This window comes from Penicillium rubens, assembly GCF_028828025.1.
Source record: "Penicillium rubens strain IBT 27055 chromosome Unknown utg000001l_segment0_segment0, whole genome shotgun sequence".
In the NCBI taxonomy this organism is placed as follows: Eukaryota; Fungi; Ascomycota; class Eurotiomycetes; order Eurotiales; family Aspergillaceae; genus Penicillium; species Penicillium rubens.
Window position 1 is genome coordinate 1,504,354 of NW_026890599.1, and position 17,162 is coordinate 1,521,515.

Consider the following 17,162-nt stretch of genomic DNA (forward strand, 5'->3'; position numbering starts at 1 on the left):
AGTTGGCGTTCTGGTGGTAAATGGACACCATTCATTGCATCCAGGGCTTTAAGGCTCTTTTGTACACCTATACCTATACAGTCTACACTTATTGGGAATCATTATCATTATCCTTCGGGTTCAACATTGGCTCTCATAGGACTCTAGACACAATCTCAACGCCCATGTTAGGCCCGGTTGCGATTATTAGAGCTGGGACTGCATTCACCTTTTGACAACTTCCCCTGTCACTTGAAACTGCCGATAAAAAGAAAGCCGGTACTACAGCGCTGGCCTTTTAATCCGATTCTCTATGGATCTCACATCGCGCACTCATCAAATTTCCCAACGGAATGATTGGTCGAAATGGATCCCCAGCTCCCACATTAGATAGATCTATCTCCGCAATGCACGGCACAAAACAGGAATTCAAATCTGAAAACCGGATTACTTGATCGTCGGATCTGCCACAAGTGGATATGTGCTGTGTTATGTGTTACCTATGTTGTACATTGAGTTTGGGAGATATAGGACATTTTGAGGCTGACGTACAATATAAGACATGTTTCTGGCGATAGAGACACAACGTTGATGACTCCTGCCATTTTGGGTCTGCTTATGCCGTACCCGTCTTGCCGGAGTCTATACATGCCGAACCTCACACTAATATCTGTGTTCCCGGAGTGAAACCTGCGCAATGAATTGATGAAAGGTCTTTCATATTGTTTTTGCTGTTTTTGCCACGGACACGCTGTTCGATATTGACTCTCAACTATACAGTGATGTGAGACGACGTGAGACACGTGAGACACAGTTATTCGGCCTACTTGGGTAAATTGATGTCTTCGGCTATCATATGGATATTAAACTCTATTCTACATACTAGGCGGGTATCAACTTCGGGCCATTGGAGGAAAACAGATGATATTCAATGTTCAATGCATGGAATGATCGGAAGAAAAGCCTCTACACATACGTAAGGTATATTCCTTCGGACATACCTTGGACGCAGCACGCTAAGATCGCTAAAATCTTGAAATTAGTCAAAATGATTGGGCGTAAAATATTCATCATCGAAGAAAAATAGGAAGGTGGCCACTTAGAAGACGAGGACAAAAAGAAGCAAAAGGAAGGGAGGAAAAAGCCCACTCTAGCGTGCGACTAAAGATTAACGCGCCCCCCTCCATAACCCCCATAACCTCCGTAATGGAGGAAAAAGTTCGTATAGGTGGGGATTCGGGAGTTGGCAAAGGCACGAATCAAGACAAAAACGCACTTGTAGATCGGGTGGGTTCTGACCGTCATTTCCGAGTGGTTTTGGGAGAGCCAAAAAAAGGAAAAAAGCAATTTCAGGGTTCGCGTGATATTCTAATATTACGATGGACACGCGGATGTCTCATAAACAAATGTAATATTAAAATAGTTATATAAACATCGTCATGGATTTTGACGTTTTGTCTCAGTTGCCGCGATGACCACGTTTTTGCTTCTTCCTTTAGTGGGAACCATAATATAAAATATATTAGCCAGTATAATTTATACCTTAAACACATATCTTAAAATGGTTCTTATCAACTTTCGGATTACGGCCCAAAGCATGTCACACGCAAACCCCCACCTCATGGACTTCGGTGAAGAGGGCGTACAAGTACACCCGGCGTAGTTACACTGTTAGAGATGTATGAAATACGGTATCAGGCCTGAGCGTATAACTGCTGTTGAGGGTCAAAAGTCATCTGACAACGGGATCCAGGAACGCATCTGGTTTGATAGACGGGATGAGTTGGCTGTCACCGCACAAGCAAAGCCAAGCGGGGCAAGAGATGCACGATATAGGATAGACTCGATTATTGATAACTTTCCAAGGTTCCCATATCATATGTTGTGCTTATACGGAGTAGTCCGATGGGTCTAATTCAAGCAAAAATGTGGACAAAGGCGGAAGACTAGTACATATCCCCGGACCTTAAATTCGGTGGTTAGGGTGATGGTTATGTCTGTACGGAGTACAAAATATCGATATTGCCGGGACCGGAAAAGCATAGCAGATGTCATTCACTGAAAACGATTTGTTGAGATTGGCGCCTATAATGGCACTCCTTTTCGGCTAGCGAGGCTATCGAATAATAAGGAAGGATGTTAGAATCCATGGAAATGAAAATGATCGTCCGAAGCCCAAGCGTTGGGCGCACATTGGTAGAGGGCTAAGGTGGATGTTGACTGGTCGCGGGATATTACGACAGGCCTTGGGTGCGGAGCAAGCAAATGCAGTGCCACTGAACTTTCCTATGAGGAAGTCCCCATTATTCTTGACTGTGAATCTTTCTACTCCGTGTCTTCGTTTCGTTTCATTTTTTTTTTTTTTCCCTTCCCTGGTGGCGGTGGAGGCGGCTAACGAGGGGCGAAGGAGGATTTATTAGAATTTATTCTCGGATCTGTTTTCCTTCCAATATATCGTACGTTTTATACATTTTATGTTTGGCAGGTGATGGACAATCCATGAGATGGGCCTTCAGGATCTGTACCGGGTATTGGTCCTCCTTTGTCCCTCGGTCGATCTTGCCCAAGGGCGGCTGTATTTACCCCTTGGGATCCTCCTCACCGTACCGAGGCGACATAGATTTGAACAATTATACATCGCAAAAAGTGCGTGTAGTGTACAAGGTACTGTTCTTCATAGTATAACAGGTGTTCTTTATAACTATGATGTAGATGATAATTACTCCGTACGCTGTAGAGCCAATAATATTCATGGCGTCATTTGGCTGTGAGGCTCGATCGACATTGCATGTCCCCTTCAAGGACGGGGGTATGACCACATGTGCAATATTGTTATAATACATTATAAATACTCTCTATAGTAATAATATAAGATCGGATTTGGATTTTTTTTAATTGATTATCCCCCAGGTTCCCGACGGGATCGGATGAAATAGAATGCAGGAAGACCCAAGTTCGCAGGTCCTGACATGCATATAAAATAGAAGAAAGCGAACGCCCATTATGTTGTATACAATATACCTACGAACATACATACAACATACATGTTCACAAATACGTGTCAAATCAACACTAGCGGTGGAGAGTGGAAAGAGGACTCGTGTGCCCTATGATGTAGCGAGTACTTGATCCAACCATGACCCGAATAGGGAACGGCGGTGTACCGGATACTTGTCGGGAAAGGGAAAGGGGAAATCCAAGGAGCCACCCGTTAGTTCCTGAACGCCTCTCATTTCTAGAAATCCCCTCTTTTTTCCTTTTTCTGAATCCTCACCGGTTATAATCTTTTTTCTATAATTGATATAATTGAAAGTTATATTGGATATTGTCTTTATGTTATTATCTTAAAAACTATGTAGGATATAGGATATGAATTATAGATTCAAAATGTTTTAGACTAAAATACTGAGTAATACAGAACCTATCCCTCCATCGAGAAAACAGAAAATATACAGAAAATATCGAGAAAAATAAGAAAAAGATCCATCTCGGAGGGATGATCCAAGGGACATGAGTTCCTCCACCTACTGAAAAGGTGCTAAGATAGACAAATTATACTGGAGACTCCATAGGTACCCAGGGGTACCGCACTCGTCGTACCACAATCCAATGTCACTCAGAAGTACCCCCTCTGCCGTAACGCCGATACCGAAACTCAGTCTTCCTTTTTCCCAAGCTCTGTTTTCTGACTCCCTTCCTTCTCTCTTCTCTCATTTTTTTCACTTCAACTCGGTCTCTTCTCTTTGAAATTCCTATTATCACCTTCTAGCATCGATCGCGCCTTGTGGCCAGCCTCTCTTTCCGGAAAGAGGGTGAAAAAAAATTCCCCCCCAACAGACCTTCCCTTTGAGCCTACTCCGGTTACCTTTCTCTCCCCTCTTCCCGCCAATCTCGAATTGCATTCATTTTCAACCAACGCATTTCGAAATTACTCAGAGTCGGCCAAGGTCGTCTTGAAAATTACATCCTTCTCTCCTTTTCGACTTTCAACCGACCCGGTAGCTACCTCAAGCGTAACACAGATTTCTCATCTGGGGTACATCGCTAGGGGTAGACCCGTGGTCGTTCATCAGCCACTTTTTCCTCCGGCCTCTTTTAAACCGCAAACTTCAATACCGCCATCCTGGACCTCCTTTCGATCTTAGTGTGTCGCGAGCAGTAACCCTTATGGCCTCAGATACAGAAATGACTGAAGCCTCCCCTGTTGACACTCTGCCGCAACCAAACGACGGTGGCCGCATGCATATGTCATCTCTCTCATCATCTTCTTCTATATCCGACGCAGAAACCGAGCGTCGAGGCCGATCAGAACGTCCGCGAATGGCGAGCCGCAAACCCAGTGCTTCGATCCTTGTCCCTCGGGACCACCCCCGAAATTGAAATTGAGGAGGAAGAATTTCCCCCCGACGACGCCCGCGCAATGAGCCCACGACGCAATTCTGCCGATCTGGAGCGTTTGGGCAAGGAGGCTCGACAGACCCTACAGGAGTGAGTTGGAAAACAGAAGACGTCTCAGGCGTTTTGCTACTGATGTACGCCATTTCGAAGATTTCGGTGGCTAACCAAATGGACTAAAAACACAGACAAGCCAAGGCTCTTCAATCATCCCTTCAGGCTCTCGCCGAACGTATCGACGCGGTCAAATCGGACCATGATAAGTTGGAAAATGAGAACAAAATATTACAAGACTACATCGGTGGTCTCACTCGCAACATGACCAAGAGCGAAATGACCCGCGGTACGAAAGCACGCAAAGCACAAAAATAAACCGGCTTTCCTCCGAACGGATGTCGCAAGGTGGCCGGATACCCCATCCCGTGGACGTTAATCAGGAGGGATCGCCTTGTATTTTGCCGCAGGGGTTTCCATGCGTTACATACGGTCGCGGGTTTTACCGAGATTTTCGAATTATTTTCACTTCATTACGACGACATCCCTGGTCAACGGATTTCTCTTCTCACCGCACATTCAAGTGGTCGCTCAATGAGTTACAGGCCCAATGTCAGCATGTCACGGCCTCATAAAGCAGCAGGGTTAGGGGAATTTCTTGTTACCGTTTCTCTTTCAGCAATGGGGTCAGCATTTACCCGGGGCCTATCCTACGGCCATTTTCTCACAACATCATATCTGCCACCCGACTGGTTCGAGTGGCCACGCTGGAACACACCACATTGCAGTTTAAACGCCACGAAGTCATCGTCTCCACAATTCCCCCAGGGCAACCGATATCGGCTGCTGAACCGGGGGGTGAGGCTGAATCCGAATTATTTACTCAAGGGGGCGACTTCAAGGGATTGTTCGTGACATCATTGCATGCCTGCTCGTACAGCGGCCCGCCACCTGACTTGGCATTTGATTTCCGGATTCATTACATCATCCTCAAAGTCGGTGTGCGACCTTCTCTATCTAACGCAGTGTTCCACTCTGCCTCTCTTCAACCCTGTCGATATTATTGGCCCGTTTTATTTTCCTATTCCTCACTCTTTCATCTGGCGTTTTTGTCTTTCTGAAGGCTCTGTGAACAACGTTTCACTTGTACTTTTTCTTCCTTTTTGTTGTCTTTCGATGCATAGCACCTTGGGCGTTTCGGGGACTGGGACTAGACTCGATTTGATTGAATGGCTCTTGCTAGAGCATTGAAATGTTTCTTCGTCATGGGCATTGCATGGTGACGGTTATCGCCACAACAGAACGGCGTGGGAAGTGGAAAGCATCTTAAGGGGTCTTTTGGAGCAGTCCATTTATCTTCTTCTCTTTCCTCACATGCCTTCTCGATATTCGGAGGGGCTCTCTGTACATCTGCATTTCAACCTTTTCCTTTTTCTCTATTTCCTTCTGCTGTCTCCATTGGACTGACTCGTGTCTCTGTATGGGGAGACAAAGATGCCGCTTTTTATCATGTTTGTTATCATTGTGGCTCTATTTCTGCTTCTTCCACTTGACATACCCAGGAGCGTGCGCGTCTCAAGTCCTCCATTTCCCCTTTATTGTCCGCATACCCCTTTTTATCGAGCCCGCGTGGCTGGTAGCATTGTGGTTTCGACCATAGCAATGGAAAATATTTCAATTTAGACCGTCACTAGTAGAGTAGATCAGTGTAAAACCGTCAATATCAGGAGAAAGATAACCCAATTCGATCAAGAGAGATGCCAGGTGAAACGCCGTCCAATTACATATCAAGTCATTATTACAAGTGCCAAACGAACACGCGGTATGGCATGCATACATACATACCGTATACCGTGTGAAGAAGACGATCAACCGTGATGTGACACCAACTGGCGCACCCAAGCTCAATAGTCCAGCTAATACAGCCACTGATACCATTGCGGTTCTTCTGCAGTACGCGGGCATATGCACATGTCCGCACATCCTAGTTAGATATTTATAACATAGTGCCGATTCATTATCTGGAACATTGCATTGAGATCTTCTACGCAGTATACCTTTCGCATTACCTATCCGGTCGGTTGTGTGGGATTCTATATATTTCATACTGGATTGAAATGTATCTAGAATATAGTTCGCTTGGATGCTAATTGGGTTTGGGTCTATTTTAGACTAGCATTGTGAAATCTGGCCCAATAGGGCTAGTTGCAGATGCATATATTGTTGGTTCTTCACGGAACAGACGAACTGGTGTACACACCGATCGATGTCCTTGATGCGCTATCAGTGGCTGTGCTGCCAACGGGCAGGGAATGAAGATATTGTGAGTAAGCGAATGTTGATTCAGGGACGGTCTAGTTTACTTGGACAAGACGGCGTGCTATACCCTGCAGAAGGCGATGAACATAGACTCGTACGAGCGCCATCATGCTTCAGCTACAATGGTTCGCCAAGTCATTACTGGAATAGTGTACGAGAGATTATCTTCGAAACCACATCTAGTGAGAATCAAAACGCCACATGGCACATATACGGGGAGTGATCAATAGGAAAGGTGAAAAGCCAGGTTAGGGATCAGCTGGGATGCCCTTGTTGAAGTCCTGATAAGGAACTGATTTGAAGAACTTCTGTGTGTGTATGTGTGTTGGGCTGGGAGAGTGCGCGCAAGGGGACTCTTTGGGTAGTTAAGAGGCAAAGTAGACAAAATAACAAGGAGAATGAAAAAAACGAAAAGAGGAGACAGGATGGATATTCCCCAGGGCAGAAAACAAGCGCCGGGCCAGAGCAAAAAGGCAAGTAGAGAAGATTCAAGGCAAAAATGGCAGAGCATCGACACCCAAAGGTCGCAATATTTCTCGCACCAACCCTTGCGAGTCTCTGCGATACTATAAACCGACATTCGGGCCAATGATCTCATCGTCCTTCCTCCCTCTCCAATCTATGTTCTTGCACTAGAAGACCCGTCGCGCACTCTCTTCCCCTCGGTTGTTCCATCCGTCCTGAGGACGCGTGTCCATCAACAAGGTCTTTTTAGGTGTTAATCATTTACTCGGCGGCGGGCTTCTCGGCCTCGGCGGCTGGGGCCTCCTCCTTCTTCTCAGCAGGGGCAGCGCTCTCGGAAGCGGGCTCAGCCTCGGACGAGGTCCAGAGGGTCTGGTGGGAAATGCGGGTCAGCGTATGAACAAATTGAATCAGCAAGTGATTTGAACACTTACCAGGTTATCACGGAGAAGCTGCATGATGAGAGTAGAGTCCTTGTAGCTCTCCTCGCTCAGGGTGTCGAGCTCTGCAGAGAAATATTAGCTATGGTCAATGCACGCGCCGAAAATCTGGATCCCAACATACCAGCAATGGCATCATCAAAGGCAAGCTTGGCGAGGTGGCAAGCCTGGTCGGGGGAGTTCAGAATCTCGTAGTAAAAGACTGAGAAGTTGAGGGCGAGTCCGAGACGGATGGGGTGGGTAGGGGCAAGGTCAGTGGAGGCGATCTCAGTGGCAGCCTTGTAGGCCTCCAGGGAGTAGTCGGCAGCACCCTTGCGGCGGTCGCCAATGGCGAACTCAGCAAGGTAGCGGTGGTAGTCACCCTTCATCTTGTGGTAGAAGACCTTGGACTCGCCGCTCTGGGCGGACTTGATGAGGTGCTCGTCTAGAACCTCGAGGATATCGTCGCAGATCTTGGCAAGCTCGGCCTCGATCTTTTGGCGGTACTCCTTGATGAGAGTGACCTGGGACTCGTTGCCCTTGGACTCCTCCTTCTGCTCAATAGAGGTGACGATTCTCCACGAGGCACGGCGGGCACCAATGACATTCTTATAGGCGACAGACAGAAGATTACGCTCCTCAACGGTGAGCTCAACATCGGCCGAGGCGACGACCTTCATGTTCTCAACCATCTCTGCGTCAGATTGTCAGAGATCTGTGCAACTAAATCTAGATTTAAGAGGAACCAACCTTCATAGCGCTCGGCCTGCTCAGCGAGCTTGGCGAGGTAAACAGCGTCTTCGTGACCCATTGTGAATGTGTGTTTTCTACAGTTCAAACTATGTTAGCCAAAATTTTTTTTCTCGTATGGGTTTTCATTCTCGGATTGACAATGTTTTTGAGGTGAGGGTTGAAAATCACGCCATGGGACAGTGCAAGTAGGCGATGGCGAGGGGTAGATATCGACCCTTGACCCCCCTTCAACTATACAGGGAAGGGCCCAGTTGAGTTTCCATGAGTATCATGTAGAACGTCTGTGAATGACAAAGCATTGGGGTCAGAAAATAGAGACCCCAAATGACTTGGCCGATCATGACGATCGTGGCGGTTACTGGGCCCTTGGGTCTTCCCGTGTATCGTTTGGGGGGTATCGCAGGAAAGCGGTCGCGGCAACGGTTCAGCGAGTAAACAAGGAGACGAGAACATGTGGTTTGCACCGTAAATTGTGGCGCGATTCCATGGTTTGAATTTGGGGGGAGAATCGTAGTTTTCAGATGGTCTCTTTCCACCGTGGATTGTTGATATGTGTGGGTTTTGCGGTGATGACGGGGGGATGGGCATAGAAATAGGGCGAGAAAAGGGCAAATTTGACAGGGGAAACGACAGGGAGACACTGACCTCGTTTGTGAAAAAGAAAAAGAAGGTGATTAAAGGAATAGCAAGATGGATGGAAGATGGAAGTGAGAGAGTAGGGAGTTGAGAGAGAGGAGGTAGGAGGAAAGGAGGGGGGCAGAAGGCGGTGTTGGGATTTACCTGAACAACCCACTTCTTTTGGGCTTTGTGTTTTTTTTTTTGCTGGTGAAATATCCAAGAAAATAAGAGAACAAGTCCAAGTGATCTCAACTTCTCTTCTCTTCTAATTATTTTACTTTTTTTTATATATACTAAAGTAATCGTTGAATATAATACCATTTTGCCATATACTATACACAAATCTTCTCTCATCGCTTCTGTGTGGTTCGGTGGGCCTCTTACAGCGTCATCCCCCATTCCGCATCCGCCAATCGCCCCGGGGTTCCTTACTTGCGCCTCATTCGAGATCACAAAAGGCAAGATGGCCTCGAAACAGTCTAGAACAAATTGGTATACAGAGTAGGGTAAAGGGTCTACCCCTCGGACTATCCGTATTGTAGGAAAAAAGTCAAAAAGGGAAGGGAAAAAAAAAGAGTCACCTGCAGTCGATTAATGATGTGACCGTCCCTGTGATGTGATTCAAGTAGTTGAAGTATTGGGCTATCGTATACTTGGAAGCCCTGGAGGCCCAAGTGGAAAGTCGAATGAGAAGGCCGCGACTTATCAGAAATTTCTGTTCACATGACCTGGCGTCTGACATAAGCTTGTTTCTTTCGACCATCACATGATGTCTCTTGGCATGTAACGTCATTTGCTATAAGCTTCCAACCTTGGAAGTGTTGCCTTTACTTCTCCTCGTACTTTGTCAACTTCATCCCGAATTCACCTCACAAATCTCACTACCCCCCTACCACAAATCATCATGCTTCGTCAATTTGCCCGTCCTGCTGCTACTGCCAACCGGGCAGTCTTCACCCGCTCCTTCTCGGTAGCTGTCCCTCGTATGGGCGAAGGTGACACCGGCGCTCCCCGCCCTAGCGGTGGTGCCTCTTCCGGGTAAGTGAGATGCAAGTTGACTGCGGAACCTACACTTAGAAGTTCGATGGCAATGAGCAGACAGGCCCGTGTCTGCCTTGCTGCAATTTTATAGATCATATCTATATGAGAGGTCGCTAACATCTGTCCCTCTACTAGTGACGCATTCACCAAGCGCGAGGCTGCCCAAGAGAGCCTTTACATCCGTGAGAAGGAGCTCGAGAAGTAAGTTTAGCAAAGCCGAGAACAACCAGGTCGGAGCGGCAAGCTAATTGGTTTGGCAGGCTTGCTCAGCTAAAGAAGAAGATCAACGAGCAGCGCAAGCACTTGGATGAGCTGGAGACCCACATGTAAGTGCAAGCCTGGAAATATTCTCCTGACCATCTTCCTTTTCCGTTGAATGTGAAAATGGCATGACTGACTGGCTTCTCTTTAGTGATGGTCTGCGCCGCTAGACTCCATGCACCCATTTTATCTTATGTTTAATATGAAGAGCTACTCCAACTGCTGTGTATAATACCATCTCCCCTCCAAAGAGCCATCTTGCTTGTCTGCTACCTTGAGATTGTACCGGTTCCAGCGACTGTTCCTAAACAAGACATGTCTCTATCATAGCATAAGTTCTCCATGATTGGTGTGTACAGTGCTCAGTAGGTCGCTTTATATCATTGGGAAAGATCGGCATTACCAGCTATGTAGTGTTTAGGTCCGTGGGCTTAGTATATTACCTACATGTTCGTGGTCTTTGGACAAGCGCAAGGGATTTTCGTATTCTTTTGTGGAAAATGTCTTTCCTTTAGGAGGATAACTAACCCGGGGAAATTATTCCGCAGTGCGCGTTTACGGCAGACCAGGCGTATAAGCATTGTACAATGTAGATTCTCGGCCCAACGCATACATAGCGGGTTGGGGGTTTGGGCCGCACAGGATTTTCTTTTCCCTTAGCTTTTGTTGCTTCGAATGGATGCCTTGGCTTTGCAAAGGCTTCTATGTTTAAAAGGAAGCGAAGAAAAAGTACACCCGTGGTTGGCCCGAGTACGAGAATAATGTATGTAAGCTGTAGGTTGTCGACAGTCTCCACATAAACAAAGCGGGACCCTACAGCTCTTTACCCCTATCTATTGAGACCATCCCGTGATAAGACAGATATACACGCACCAAGGCACCTTCCCGAACAACGTTACCGTCCAGCTACACTGAGGCTCCTTCCATCTTACCTGGTCTAAGCCCTCGACACCCGAGCAAATACCCCTCCATGACTCTCCTTAGCCTACCAAATGAGCTTCTGCTAGCCATATCAGGGTCACAAGACTGCCAAAGAGACATAAATGCCTTTGCAAGGACCAGTCGCCGCTGTTATGTTCTCCTGAACCCCCTCCTCTATGCCTACAACGTCCGCCAGCACCAAGGGAGCGCACTCCATTGGGCAGCAAGTCAGGGACAACTAAGAACAGCACAAGAATCACTCCGACAAGGAGCGCAAATCAATTCGAGGAACAGAAAAACAGGGAAAACGCCAATAATACAGTCCGTTCACAGCGACCATGCAGATATTGTTGCATTGCTGTTGGCACATGGAGCCGACCTGAACGCCAAAGGTGGCGGGGGACCCGACGAAGCAATCATATCAGCTGTGACCCGCAACAAGGCAGCCGTCGCTAGAGTTTTGCTTGATCACGGCGTTGACGTGAATTTGACGGACTACAGGGGTAGCCTATTGCATATTGCGGCTAGAAGAGCCGACAAAAACCGCGAGGAAGTGGTGAGAGTTTTGATTGAGAAAGGTGCCAACATCGAATCTACCCATGTTGGCGAGACTCCGTTGCACGTAGCGTGTGAGTCTGGCTCCGTGGAAGTGGCTCGGTGCCTAATAGAAAGCGGTGCCCGTTTGGACACGTGGGGTCGGCGTGGAAGTTCGCTCCTGCACGCGGCAACCAATGAAGTCAAGGGCGTGAAGTTGTTAGTGGAGAAAGGAGTCGATATCGAGGTGAAAGATGACCAAGGTGAGACACCACTGCACCGGGCGTGCTGGAATGGCCGGGCAGAAACAGCAGCGTTCTTGCTGGACCAGGGTGCAGATATAGAGGCAAGATCGTTAAGTGGGAAAACACCATTGCTGCTGGCGGTACTCTGGGAGTCCAGCGTATGCAAGCAACTGGGGCCGGCCTCCGTGACCACTCTCTTGCTGGAACGAGGCGCCAATCCAAGCCGGGGAAATGATTCCAACATCACACCATTGCAGTGCGTGACGACGAAAGGAACCACATCGCTTTTCAAGCTATTGCTACAATATGGCGCTGACGTAGAGCCAAAAACTAGGCTGGGGGCGACGCCGCTGCACAGCTTAGCGGATTCTGGCGCTTTAGAGTCCGCAAGGCATTTGTTGCAGAAAGGCGCTGATGCACAGCCAAGGAACGGGGAAGGAAATACTCCGTTGCACTTGGCAGCGCAGAGAAGCGATGTGGAATTCGTCAGGTTGCTGCTAGAGGCAGGCGCTGACCGGCTGGTCAAAAATCACAAGGGTCAATTGCCTGTACATCTAGCATCAGAAGGAGCACGGGAATCAGAAGAAAGACAGAGAAAAGTGGTAGATCTTCTGGAGCCTCAGTTCGGTCATCAACGTTAGCAATACAACGAGCATCCGAGAATTTGTCAATCTTATTGCATTGGATTCTACGAAGGTTCAAGGTGTTAATCACAAACCGCATGCAAGCATTTTATTGTGACCGACTATTAGCATTCCCTGACTACAACAGAACGTTCCCCCAAAGCACATCGAGGTGCCAAGTAGCCGATAACTCCGAGTTCAAATCATTAGAAAAAGCCATCCACCCCTTTACCGTCCTTGCATGAAAGAGCGGTAGAAATCATCAGCGGTATTGTTGTTGCCCATACCATTGTTAGGATAGCCGTATCCAAGACGAGCAGAGATCGATTGACCTGCTTTTTGGGCGGCAGTAACCTTGGACTGCAGCTCTGAGGTGCCCTGATCGATGACCTGCAGCTGGGACAGGTGTGCGTTGAGAATGCGAACAATCTGCGAAATCTATAGAGATGCGTAAGCAATAGATTCCCCACGAAAAGGTATCGACACTGAGTTTGGGACTTACCGGTTCATCCGCCTTGTTGGTCTTAGTCAATGTGGATGAAGCACCGTTGACCTCTTCAATCATGCTAGTAAGGTCCTTGCCCATTTCATCCAAGCGTTCCGAGAGCTTCTCGGCCAGTTTGTAACTAATGGTCCTGTTAGCAAGACCGTATATATCAGATGTTGTGTTGGGGATTATGCTTACGTTGTCTCACGCTCCTGGTCCGGTCCTTGGAGAGACTCTCCAGGGCCCACCTGCTTGGTAACCATCTCGTCGACTTCACGCTCGTATCGATCCAGCCATGAGCTGAGCTCATCCTGTTGGCCTTCAACGGCTGACAATTGGCGCTCAACCTCCTGAGTAGCTCGATCCGCATCAACAGTGCTGCCGTATAGCTTCTGAACTTTGGTACCATTGTCCACCAGCAAACGGTCCCATTCGGAAACCTTCTCCGCCTGCTCGCGGAAGTCCTTTTGATATTTGCCAAGATCTGTAGCCCATCGGGTGATGATCTCATCCATGGTTTTGTTCTTCAGACGTGACTGGGCTGGAGGAGCGGGCCCCGTAGTAGACTGGCCAAGGGCGGAGGGTGCAGCTGGTGCAGCGCCGGCAGCTGTTGTAGTCGGAGCAGTGGTCGTTTTACTACCAAGGCCACTAAGGGGTGCTGAGCTGGCGGAGGTTGCTGGCTGAGTCGAAGGCGTAGTAGTAGTAGCTTGGCCGAATAACCCACCAGTAGGTGCGGCAGCAGTAGTAGTAGCAGGTGCGGCAGTGGCCGCAGTACCTGGAGCAGTGGAGGGAGCCGAGGCCCCAAACAGGCCTCCTCCAAGAGGAGCTGTTGCTGGTGTCGTGGAGGGAGCAGCTGTGGATGTGGCACTTCCGGTGGAAGGGAAAAGAGACTTTTGAGGGGTAGCACTCGACGTGGCGGGAGCTCCTAGGGAGGGAGTCGTGGTTGCGGCGGAGGCAGGAGCGCCGAGGGCCGGGAATGCAGGCTTCGAAGCGGAGTCGCCGCTGGGGGCAGCAGTATTCTTGAACAGAGACGGTGTCTGGGAGCTTTGCGCACCACCCGCGGGTGCAGCAGCGCTGAAAAGGGATTTAGGAGTTGTCTCTGCAGTGGTCGTAGGAGCGGGTGACTCGGCCGGCTTGCTTGCACCGAATAGACCGCCGCTGGGCGCAGCAGGGGTTGCGCCACCTCCAAACAGCGACTTGGATGGCCCCCCTCCGAACATATTGCTAGAGGGCTGTGCCTGTGAGGTGGCAGGCGTGGTAGACGACGGCGCTGCTGTGGGGGTAGTCGAGTCTGCCGGTTTCGCGGCCCCGAACAAGCTGCTGGGTGGGTTGGATGCAGGCGGCGGACCAGCAGGGGTGGTGGAGTTATTGCCAAACAAATTGCCTCCCGCGGGAGCAGGGGTAGCAGTTGGGGCCGCGTTTCCGAACAAGCTCTTTGCGCCTCCGCCGCCGAAGACGGAATTGCTGGCAGGTGTGGTCGATTCCGTGGACTTGTTGGGAGTCTGGCTGCCGGCAGCGGCGCCGAAGAGTGAGTTGGGCTGCGTGCCAGTTCCGGAGGGAGCCTTGCCGCCGAAGCTGAAGGCCGAAGCACCACCATTGGTCGCACTGGAAGCGCCTGCATTACCGAAGGTTGGTGTGCTTTGGCCACTTGCGGAGTTTGCTCCAAACAACGACGGCGCGCTGTTGCCGGTGGACGAAGCTGTAACATTACCGAAGAGGCCACCACTAGACGCATTGCTATCCTTGTTGGCGCCGAAAGCGTTCCCCGCTGTGCTGAAGAGATTTCCGCTAGAGGCGCCAGTAGAGGCCGGGGCACCGAAAGAGAACGCCATGGTGTTGGTGATCGAGCTTGAGGAATGGGAGGGAAAAAGCTGGACGGAGAGAAAGCGCCAGCAACAGACGGAGCAGGGGAGGCGGGCCTGCAGAATGGATCGAAAGATCCGGCAATGAGAGAATGGAGCTCTTGATCGAATAAATCGAGACAAAGAGCCAAGGGTGGAATGAGAAAGGCAGGACAAGAACGTCGAGACAATAGACAATAATAATTGGAAGGAGTTTGGCAAGCGCGCGCTGAAGTTTGACGCCTTGAATACAAGGCATAAATGGTGCCTGAAAATATTGGCCAATTTATTTGATAACTGATGCCTAAGGCAGATGTGTCTGGACTCACATCGATCACAGGGAAACAAGTATCACTGCACACTACACACGGCCCATTGCATTTTGAACTATTCATTTCTGTGTGCCCCTTCTTTCATGTTAACACCCTGAATTCAAGCTGCAATCATGTCGGAGGGGCCGTCCGATCTGTCTAGTTCGCATCTAGAGCCCACCAGCAGAACTACGGAAATGCAAGATCCAGGAGCTGGCGACCATAGTACACGACCCTTGGATATACTTGAATATCTGTTTGGAACTGACCTCTTTTCTAGCAGCTTCTGAAAGCGACGAAGAATACTTCTCAGACGCCAGTGAAGGCAATCCCCAACCCCAGTCACTCCCACAATCCGGTCGCACTTCCCCTGTCCCGCGGACTCGAGTCGAGAGGGTTGATAACAGCACCCAGCATGGCGAGACCCCTGGCACAGCAGCATTTGGAAAGCGACAACAGGACGCAGTCCCCGATGAAATTGAGGTTATTCCAGAAGGCTCACAAAGCCAGACGCGTTCCCCCGTGGGGTCAGAGAACCAAGGCTTGTGTACTGAAGGCTTGCCGGTTCCGCGCACAGTGGTTGAGAAGGTGGACCCAGATGAACCTAGCCATGGCGAGGTTCCCGGCACATTGGCGCATGAACAGCGTCTCGCCGATGCTGTGCCCGACGTTGTGACCAAGGCTTCAGATTCCGATAGCAGCCCAACGCCGCCAACTATCAACTCTACACCTCCTGAGGTTGATGGGCCTACAGCAGACATTCCTGAGACACGGCTTGAGCGGGTGGATACAATAGCCACCGAGGAAGACCTGTCGTCACACCCACACGCTCATACAAGCTCAACGAGTGACGCATTGCCCGATGCGGTAGAGACCGTCCCGGATGTCTCAATAGATGATACAGACCTGAAACCCAAAGACCTCTCATTGGAGGATGACATGAACGACGACCACGGATATGAAAAGCAAGAAGCGGGTGATGATTTTGATGAGTTTGTAGAAGAGCAGGAAGATATGGGAGACGACGATTTTGGAGATTTCGACGATGGCTTCCAAGAACCCAATGCAGAAGAAGCTCCCACAGTTGAAACTACGGCACCTCAGCAATTCCACGCACCTCCACCTCTTACCGATTTCGACACATTCAAATCCACCTCCGAACTCCTCGATTCCCTCCAAGACACCCTCGACATCCTCTTCCCCGAATCCCAAGACATAAGCTCTCTCACACCCGTGGAGCCAATCCCAGACTCCGCAGCAATCTTCAGCACCGAGCGATCCCTCTCACTATGGTCCCAGCTCGTGGCACCACCACCTCTCCAGCCCCAAAACTGGGTGAAATCCCGCATCCGCCGACTATTCCTCGTATCGCTGGGCGTGCCCGTTGATCTGGACGAAATTCTTCCAGCCTCCAAACAGAAAAAGCTCGTTCTACCTTCTATCGATATTGAAGGCACCGGCGCAAAGAGCCCCGGCGCTCGCTCCAGAAGTCGAGTCCGCAAAGAAGAAGGCAACGACAACATCACCGAAAAGGGGCGAGCACCCTCCCGCCAGAAGGCTACTCCTCGCCGCGGCGTACCACCAGCGCCGGAAATAGATCTCTCAGCGGTCCGCCGGCTGTGCGCCACTACCGATGCTGCATTGAATGGTCTCACAGATGCAGAGTTGAAGCTGCATGTCCAGGAACTAAACCAGTTTGCCCAGCGCGCTAGTTCGGTATTGGAGTACTGGCTGAAGCGGCGGGATGGCTTGGTTGGTGAAAAAGAGGCTTTCGAGGGTGTCATTGAGAACCTCGTTAGTCATGTTAGGAGAGTCAGAAAGTAGTCTTTCCCTGCTCCAAACACTTGGTGTACTATCTAAATGCCCAATATAATATATTCTGTATAATCTAATGTCGATACCGGAGAAACCGATTTATCTGGAATATGTGCAACTTCTTAAGTCTACGCTATTGGAGAG

General features: G+C 49.4%; 6 protein-coding genes across 6 annotated transcripts; 4 read left to right on the plus strand and 2 right to left on the minus strand.

Annotated features, from left to right (window-relative positions):
• Positions 1–4,399: 4,399 nt before the first annotated feature.
• N7525_000601 (short coiled-coil protein) lies at positions 4,400–4,789 on the plus strand (the record flags this gene model as incomplete). The annotated part of the gene is made up of 2 exons (XM_002562186.2): positions 4,400–4,467; positions 4,563–4,789. 2 exons carry the CDS (start codon positions 4,400–4,402, stop codon positions 4,744–4,746), a joined length of 252 nt encoding a protein of 83 aa, XP_002562232.2. The 3' UTR covers positions 4,747–4,789.
• Positions 4,790–7,340: 2,551 nt separating this feature from the next.
• Positions 7,341–8,397, minus strand: artA (14-3-3 adaptor artA). Its single transcript, XM_002562184.2, has 4 exons — positions 8,319–8,397; positions 7,714–8,262; positions 7,584–7,654; positions 7,341–7,521 (listed from the first exon to the last, which is right to left on the minus strand). Exons 1-4 carry the CDS (start codon positions 8,377–8,379, stop codon positions 7,414–7,416), a joined length of 789 nt encoding a protein of 262 aa, XP_002562230.1. The 5' UTR covers positions 8,380–8,397; the 3' UTR covers positions 7,341–7,413.
• A 1,446-nt stretch (positions 8,398–9,843) lies between these two features.
• On the plus strand, positions 9,844–10,411 carry N7525_000603 (uncharacterized protein; the record flags this gene model as incomplete). Its single annotated transcript, XM_002562183.1, has 4 exons — positions 9,844–9,977; positions 10,116–10,181; positions 10,241–10,306; positions 10,393–10,411. 4 exons carry the CDS (start codon positions 9,844–9,846, stop codon positions 10,409–10,411), a joined length of 285 nt encoding a protein of 94 aa, XP_002562229.1.
• Positions 10,412–11,211: 800 nt separating this feature from the next.
• On the plus strand, positions 11,212–12,582 carry N7525_000604 (ankyrin repeat domain-containing protein; the record flags this gene model as incomplete). Its single annotated transcript, XM_061211628.1, has 1 exon — positions 11,212–12,582. One exon carries the CDS (start codon positions 11,212–11,214, stop codon positions 12,580–12,582), a length of 1,371 nt encoding a protein of 456 aa, XP_061070854.1.
• Positions 12,583–12,792: 210 nt separating this feature from the next.
• Positions 12,793–14,883, minus strand: N7525_000605 (putative nucleoporin Nsp1; the record flags this gene model as incomplete). Its single annotated transcript, XM_002562181.1, has 3 exons — positions 12,793–13,002; positions 13,067–13,190; positions 13,250–14,883. 3 exons carry the CDS (start codon positions 14,881–14,883, stop codon positions 12,793–12,795), a joined length of 1,968 nt encoding a protein of 655 aa, XP_002562227.1.
• A 454-nt stretch (positions 14,884–15,337) lies between these two features.
• On the plus strand, positions 15,338–17,027 carry N7525_000606 (DUF5102 domain-containing protein; the record flags this gene model as incomplete). Its single annotated transcript, XM_061211629.1, has 2 exons — positions 15,338–15,428; positions 15,484–17,027. The coding sequence occupies 2 exons, from the start codon at positions 15,338–15,340 to the stop codon at positions 17,025–17,027; spliced, it is 1,635 nt and encodes a 544-aa protein (XP_061070855.1).
• Positions 17,028–17,162: the final 135 nt, after the last annotated feature.

Bases quoted from the DNA above. Each gene is read 5' to 3' on its own strand.
- artA (XM_002562184.2), bottom strand. From the start codon at position 8,379: ATGGGTCACGAAGACGCTGTTTACCTCGCCAAGCTCGCTGAGCAGGCC. The intron at 8,263-8,318 runs GTTGGTTCCTCT...AATCTGACGCAG, and splicing joins GCAGGCCGAGCGCTATGAAG to AGATGGTTGAGAACATGAAG. The intron at 7,522-7,583 runs GTAAGTGTTCAA...ATTTCCCACCAG, and splicing joins AGCTTCTCCGTGATAACCTG to ACCCTCTGGACCTCGTCCGA.